The sequence below is a fragment of the Hemicordylus capensis genome, chromosome 14, assembly GCF_027244095.1.
Source record: "Hemicordylus capensis ecotype Gifberg chromosome 14, rHemCap1.1.pri, whole genome shotgun sequence".
NCBI classification, from domain to species: domain Eukaryota; kingdom Metazoa; phylum Chordata; class Lepidosauria; order Squamata; family Cordylidae; genus Hemicordylus; species Hemicordylus capensis.
This window is the reverse complement of record NC_069670.1, coordinates 4,631,745-4,639,244: the sequence shown is the minus strand read 5'-3', so window position 1 is coordinate 4,639,244 and position 7,500 is coordinate 4,631,745. Positions and strand designations below refer to the sequence as shown.

General features: G+C 50.7%; 1 protein-coding gene across 8 annotated transcripts; it reads right to left on the bottom strand.

Moving 5' to 3' along the window:
- Window positions 1-587: 587 nt before the first annotated feature.
- Window positions 588-7,382, bottom strand: C14H11orf68 (chromosome 14 C11orf68 homolog). 8 transcript variants are annotated; one of them, XM_053279025.1, is made up of 4 exons: window positions 7,359-7,382; window positions 7,146-7,242; window positions 6,817-6,864; window positions 588-2,135 (listed from the first exon to the last, which is right to left on the bottom strand). In XM_053279025.1, the coding sequence occupies exons 3-4, from the start codon at window positions 6,862-6,864 to the stop codon at window positions 1,380-1,382; spliced, it is 804 nt and encodes a 267-aa protein (XP_053135000.1). In that variant the 5' UTR covers window positions 7,146-7,242; window positions 7,359-7,382; the 3' UTR covers window positions 588-1,379. The 8 variants fall into 8 exon arrangements, with proteins under 8 accessions (XP_053135000.1, XP_053135007.1, XP_053135006.1 ...); XM_053279032.1 differs by lacking the exons at window positions 6,817-6,864; window positions 7,146-7,242; window positions 7,359-7,382 and adding an exon at window positions 5,218-5,240; XM_053279031.1 differs by lacking the exons at window positions 6,817-6,864; window positions 7,146-7,242; window positions 7,359-7,382 and adding an exon at window positions 5,085-5,181.
- Window positions 7,383-7,500: the final 118 nt, after the last annotated feature.

Genomic DNA, 7,500 nt, shown 5'->3' with positions numbered 1-7,500 from the left:
TTGCTACCACAAGACCAGCTCTCCATCCAAAGTTCCCTGAACGGCAGGTACTTGGTGAGCATTTCTCACTATTGGAAACCTGGCTGGTGTGTCCACGTCTGTATGCAGGAACAGTTGGAGACAGGGTCTTGCAGATGTGTGCTAATCTCAGCCTAACCTACTTCACAGGGTTGTTGTGAGGAGAAACTCAAGTATGTAGTACACCGCTCTGGGCTCATTGGAGGAAGAGCGGGATATAAATGTAAAAATAAAAAAAATCTAGTGCACAAGCCTCTGCAATAGCCACTCCCCCTGTAAGAGGAGTAACTAGGTCTGCTCAGCTTTGCCCCCCCCCTGTTCTTTTTGGACTACAGCTCCCATAATCCCTAGCCACAGTGGCCAATAGCCAGGGATCATGGGAGTTGTAGGCCAATCTCTGCAGGTGGGCTGGCATTGAGCAGGCCAGGCGCAACTTTGCCCAAGGCACTGGATTTAAGGGTTCTATTAGCAGCTGGCTCTGTGGTGCATGGTGGGCAGTTCAGACAGAAGCCCCCCTACCCTGCTTTTTCTGCTCCAGCCTCTCCCCTCGCCATGGACACACACCCAGCCAGAGGGAAGAAAATCAGTTTATTTTCAATCTATTTACAGATGCATGCCCCTTTAAAACTTTACACACACCCCCAGTTCAGCAACATATGGAGGGACCCGGCTTGGGGAACATTGGCTTAGCCCTTCTCTCAAGGCTCAATCAACCCATCGGGGTTGACGACGAGGCCTATGCCAAATGAAGGTGGACCCTCTGCTCCACAACTTAAAGCAGCTCAAGCTTTTTTTTTTTTTTTTAAAGAAAATGGGTTCAAAAGTATACAAGTGTGTATTTCATAGAACGCCTCCATAGGAAGGATAAGGATTCTTCCGGATCAACCAATTCTGCGGTGCTAGAAGGCTCGGGTACTCTTACCCCTTTCCTTGGCCGGATAACTGAAAAGGTCTGCTGTGGTGGTGATTCGGGAACTCTAGGAGTTGCCACCCCCAGGCATTACTGTAAGACACACGGGCAGAAGAGGCGCCGTGCCCAGAGACGCACTCCTATTAACAGGCTCTTGGAAACTGAAGAGAGGGGACATCAAATCTCCATCTATGGGGCACAGTAAAAAAAAAAATGGACCCTTTGGCTCACCGGGGCGAAGTGTCCCCTTGCAGCAAAATAGCACAGGCAACGCAGGAATCCTGTCCCCAAAAGCAGCCCCTTGTCGTTGGCAACAGTCTCCTCCCAGCAGCAGCTAGGAAGTCCCCTGGTCTCTACTTAAAGGGAGATGGGTGAGCATTGCATGCTGGGACTTGTAGTTCCCAGTGATGGCACCATTCCCTTGAGAGTGTCACAGCTGGGGGGGAACCAGTTAAGTCACTTCGGTGTTGCTGACTTTGTTGAGGATGCGGGAGCGGCGGGGAATGCACTCGAGGTCAAACTTGCTCTCGTAGATGGTGGGGCAGAGGTGCCAGCGGTTGTCGCGGTAGATGCCCAGGTAGGTGTAGACGTCGGGCTTGTAGGACAGCAGGCACTTGACGCCCGTGGCCCGGATGACGGCGTCGGCGGCCAGCACCTGCTCCTCGTCGGTGAAGTCGTCCGTGTAGACGCAGATGACTTGCTTCCGCTCCGAGTCGGGGCAGCAGGGGCTGACCTTGGCCACGCCGAGGCGGCCCTCCAGCACGGCGCGGGCAATGCCGCGCCAGGCGTGGTCCACCTTGAAGCCGCTGTCCAGGTGCATCAGCCACTTCCCGGTCAGCACCCGGTAGTTGAGGGCCAGCTCCCGGACGGTGTCGAAGGTGACGCTCCGGCCACTGGCCTGGAGGCGCTCCCAGTCGTCCTGCAGGCCGACCACGTCCCCGCCTTCCGGGCAGAAGCTGGGCCCATAGACGGCGATCCAGCCCACCGGCTCCGCGTTGCGCTCGGGGTCGCCGAAGCGCGAGACGCGGGACGGCTGGTAGGTCTGCAGCCATTCCTCAAATTCCGCCCGCGGGGTCTTGCGGGCGTCGAACACCACCCAGGGGTCCATGTCCGCTGCCATCGACTCGGCGGCGAGGTGTTCGGCCCCAAAACCCCGGTCCTTCCCCGCCTCGTTGCCTTCCTGGTTGGCCATGGCTTTGCAGAGCCCCTGAAAGGGAGAAGGAGGCCGTGATTACGCTGGCAGGGGAGAAATCTAGCTTTCGGCAGCCTGGGGACCAACTCTCCATTCTCACAACCGTGGCAAATGCGGTTCAGCGTAAGCAAGTGTAAAGTGAGGCCAACTGGAGCAAAAACCCAACTTCACACGGGATCTGAGCTGTCGGTGACTGACCAGGAGAGACATCTCGGGGCCGTGATGGACAGCTCATTGAAAGTGTCGATTTGGGGCACGGCAGCTGTGGAAAAAAGGCCAATTCCATGCTAGGGGTCATTAGGAAGGGGCCTGAAAATAAGAATGCTAGTATTATTATGCCCTTCTACAAATCTAGGCTGTGACCACACCTGGAGTACTGCGTACAGTTCTGGTCACCGTATCTTAAGGATACTGCAGAAATGGGAAAGGTGCAGAAGAGGGCAACCAAGATGATCAGGGGCCTGGAGCATCTTCCTTATGAGGCTAGGCTATGGCATTGGGGGCTCTTTAGTTTGGAAAGGGGGTGACTGCAGGGAGACATGATCAAATTATGCTTGGAATAGAGAAAGTGGACAGAAATTTTTCTCCCTCTCTCACAACACTAGAACCAGGGGTCAGCCCATGAAATGGAAGGTTGGGAAATTTAGGACTGACAGAGGAAGTACTTTCCCCACACAGTACAGAATTAATCTATGGAAATCTCTGACACTGTAGTAGTCCACCTCATAACTGTAACATCTGTGTGCGTGCATACACACAAATGCATATAAAAACACACAAGTGTTACCGTTTGACAGGCTACGATAGTCACTGGCTCACCTCCAGTCTAAGTTATCAATAAGCAGTCTTATCGAAGCTAATGGGATAAGTTCATTTGTCCCATTAATTTCAGTGGGAATACTCTGCTAATTTTCGGAAGCCCTGCATTCACATTGAGGGAAGGGGGGCCTCTGTGCTTTAGCACATAGCCAGCTGCAGCGTGGAGAGGCAGGACTCCTCCGAGTACTCCCTGCAGGGCCTTCAAGTACCCCTAGAAGTTTTATTTATTTAACATTTTTATACCGCCCAAAACTTACATGTCTGGGCGGTTTACAACAAAATTAAAAAGTAAAACAATTTAAAAAATAAATAAATTAAAAGTACCTCCCACTCAAGCACTGCAAGCTAGGCTTATTTCTACCATAACCTCACTAAAGGGAAAGTGTGCCATCAAGTCGATTTCGACTCCTGGCGACCACAGAGTCCTGTGGTTTTCTTTGGTAGAATACAGGAGGGTTTTACCATTGCCTCCTCCCACGCAGTATGAGATGATGCCTTTCAGCATCTTCCTAGATCGCTGCTGCCCAATATAGTATTTTATTTATTTATTTTACCAGCAGGGATTCGAGCTGGCAACCTTCTGCTTGTTAAGTCAAACATTTCCCCGCTGCGCCACTTAAGGTGACCACTGAAACCCTATACTCCCATTAAAAAAACAACAACACAGAGAGAGAGAGAGAGAGAGAACAAAACTTCAATTTCAGGAAGTTTCTCTTTTTAAACAACTTTAAAAAACAAACAAAAACAGACCACCAATGCAGAAGCTGTAATATAATTTTAAGCACCTAAACTGAAAGTCACCAGAAGAGCAAGCAGAGCATATGAACCAGGCCTAATGTAACAGGAAGTAGCCATTCGCAAAACCAGATTTACTTCTTGAAAGTGCCTCTCTTTACAAGTCAATGAGAGCAGTTTTACCATCACACATTTTAGCGACTAGCTGCTCACAGCACTTTTTCAGCATTTAAAGAAACAAGATTCAGATTACACTGAATTGTTTTAATTCTAAACCGCCCTGAGCCATTTTGGAAGGGTGGTATAAAAATCAATCAATCAGTCAATCAAATAAATAAATAAACACACTATCTATACATACATATACATATTTAAAGTCATGCAGTCTAGGAGAAAAGGTTCACAACACAGAGCCAGTGTGGTGTAGTGGCTAGAGTGCTGGCCTAGGACCGGGGAGACCCGAGTTCAAATCCCCCTTCAGCCATGAAACTAGCTGGGTGACTCTGGGCCAGTCACTTCTCTCTCAGCCGAACCTACTTCACAGGGTTGTTGTGAGGAGAAACTTAAGTATGTAGTACTTAAGCTCTGGGCTCCTTGGAGGAAAAGTGGGATATCAATATAAATATTATAATAATAACAACAACAAAAAACTCTGGAGGAAGACTCGAGTTCAAATCCCAACTCGGCCATAAATCTCACCAGGCAGTTCTGGAGTCCAGTCATTGATCTAACTTAGCCTAACTCACAGGGTTGTTGTGGGGATAAACATAACCACCTGCACCACTCCGGGCTCCTCGGAGGAAGAGCGGGATAGAAGTGTAAAAATAAATTTTAAAAATTAAAATTAAAAAAAAACCTAACTTAAACATTGGGATAAGGCCGCAGCTAAGCCAAGAGAGGAAAGAAATAAACCCTCAACTGCCTAGGGACAGACCTGCCCCTCTCGAGCCGGCAACACACTGACACACTGCTGCTGGCCTACCTTGCAGGGCTGTTGTGGGATCACCACCGACACAACCGCCCTGCAAGGCAAAGCCATTCACTCCCCAGGAGGAGGCGAAACGCTTCCCACAGTCTGCTGCTGCTGCAGCCGCCGCCTATAAAAGCTTGCAAATATCTATTATTACGATAATCCGGACGCACAGAACCTTTGAGGCCGCCGCCCCGGCTTCCCAGCTCCGCCTCCGTCCCGTTACCTTACCAACCGACGGGGTAGACAGAGCAACCCCGGAAGTGATAAGGGAGAGCAGAGAGGAAGCGGAAGTGCCTGAATCGGAAATGAGGTAACGCTGCTGGGTGGAGAGTCTTTGATTTCGAGTTTTGCATTTCTCTCCCAGCCCTTCCGAGTTTAAGCGGCGAGCAGAGAGTCCCGGTGTAGGAGCAATTAAGTATGCGAGAGTGCTACTACACCGGCTCTTTAATGGAGGCCGACTATTGTGCTGCCGCTCTGGGCCAGGTCGTCTCTATGCTGGAATCCTTCCATCCTTAGTTGCGGTCGAGGCCGGAAGTGACGCATTAAGGCGAAGTCCTTCGGACTCCTTACCTAGGATTCTTTATGGCCGTAGGCAAGAGCAGCGCTGCCACTCTGGCCAGGGCGTCTCTATAGTGGGCTCCTTTGGACTCCTCCTGGAAAAAGAGCGTGGTGAATTTATGGTGCCTGGACAGGGAGAAATGCATAATTTTATACACCTCAATCATGTCTCCCCATAGTTGTCTCTTTTTGAAAATAAAGAGCCCCAGATGCTGTAGCCTTGCCTGACACGGAAGGTGCTCCAGGCCCCTGATCATATTATTATTATTATTATTAATATTACATTTATATCCCACTCTTCCTCCAAGGAGCCCAGAGCGGTGTACTACATAATTGAGTTTCTCTTTCACAACAACCCTGTGAGGTAGGTTAGGCTGAGAGAGACGTGACTGGCCCAGAGTCACCCAGCTAGTTTCATGGCTAAATGGAGATTTGAACTCGGGTCTACCCGGTCCTAGTCCAGCACTCTAACCACTACACCACGCTGGCATATTGGATGCCCTCTTCTGCAACTTTCCCAGTTCTACAATGTCCTTAAGATGCGGTGACTGGAACTGCACACAGTACTCCAGATGTGGCTGCACTATAGATTTGTATAAGGGCATGATAATAATACCATTTTTATTTTCAATCCCTTCCCTAATGATCCCTAGCATGGAATTGGCCTTTTTCACAGCGGAGTTGACACTTTCAACCAGCTGTCCACCACAGAGGCGTAACTAGGGAAAACGGCGCCCGGGGCAAGCACTGAAATTGCGCCCCCCACCCATCGTGCCCCCCCGCCGCCCCCCAGCATACATCTGACTGACACACATGTGTTTTTTCCTCACAACAACCCTGTGAAGTTGGCCTGTATCTCAAACATCAGAATTATGATGCAATGATGATACATACTACATTAGGTTTTTCCTCACAACAACCCTGTGGAGTTGGCTTGTATCTCAAACATCAGAATTATGATGCAATGATGATGATTATGATTATGATGCCCTTCCCTCACGCCCTGGTTCTGTTCCTGACTTTCCCTTGTGAGTGACTGTATTTTAACAAACCGAAAACCAAGGACTCCAGAGTAATTCGAGGGACTAGGGTGATAGTGCTAAAGACTCCTTATTCATGCCATCCTTTTAAATCCACTTTTTGCCACTTTTTGAGCCACTTTTTGGCGCCCCCCCATGTGACCCACCAGAGTGGCGCCCGGGGCACATGCCCCCCCGCCCCCCTTATAGTTACGCCCCTGGTCCACCATGACCCCAAGATCTTTCTCCTGGTCAGTCACCGACAGCTCAGATCTCCTCAGCATATATGTGAAGTTGGGGGTTTTTTTGCCCCAATGTGCATCTTTTTACACTTGCTTATGCTGAACTGCATCTGCCATTTTGTCGCCCTCTCCCCCAGTTTGGAGAGATCCCTTTGGAGCTCCTCACAATCTGCTGTGGATTTCACTACCCTACATAGTTTGGTGTCATCTGCAGATTTGGCCACTTTGCTGCTTAGTCCAATTTCTAGATCATCTAGGAACAAGTTCAAGAGCACTGGTCCCAGGACAGTTCCCTGGGGGACCCCACTTCTTCCCTCCCTCCCTTGTGAAAATTATCCATTGATACTTACCCTCCATTTCCCACCTGAATTTGGGACACTCCAGCTGTTCTCATTCATCTGGTTGGGGGAGAAGGCCAGAGAATTAATGACTACATCGCTTGGCTTTGGAAAGGGGCAGAGGGCACTGTTCACCCCCCCCCCGGAAGAAAGGAGGGGGCTTCTGGACAGGGATTCGCAAGGGGAGAGCGGCAGAGACGGCTTCCCCAGCTGCAGTTTGGCCTTCCCAGGGAGCGCCATGTTCCCCTGGGTGGGGGATTGGGATGTCAGGGCCCTGGTTTTGGAGAGGGCTCTGGGGGGGGGCAGGGAGAGGGAGGGAGTGGGCTCCTCGGAGACATTACCTTCACTAGAAGAGTGACTGCCGTCACCCTTGGCCCGGCCCGTCATCCTCCCCACCTGGCGTACCGCTAGAGGGAGCATTGGTTTTATTTGCTCTGCCTGTAGAGAGAGGGGGAAAGGAAGGCCCATTGGAGCTCTGCTGGGGACCCTGAAACCTGCAGGAGGGGAGCTGGGGGGTGCCGGAGCAGAGCCTGGCCGGCACGGGGGAGACTCACCTCAAAATAGAAGGGGTGTCCGATGGCCAGGTTAAGGAGGAAGAGGCCGGTCCTTTCCGCCACCGCCGCCTCCCGCTCATTGTTACTTAAGATCTCAACGTCGATGGCCTGTAGGAGGAAGGAGTCCATGCAAGTGAGAAGC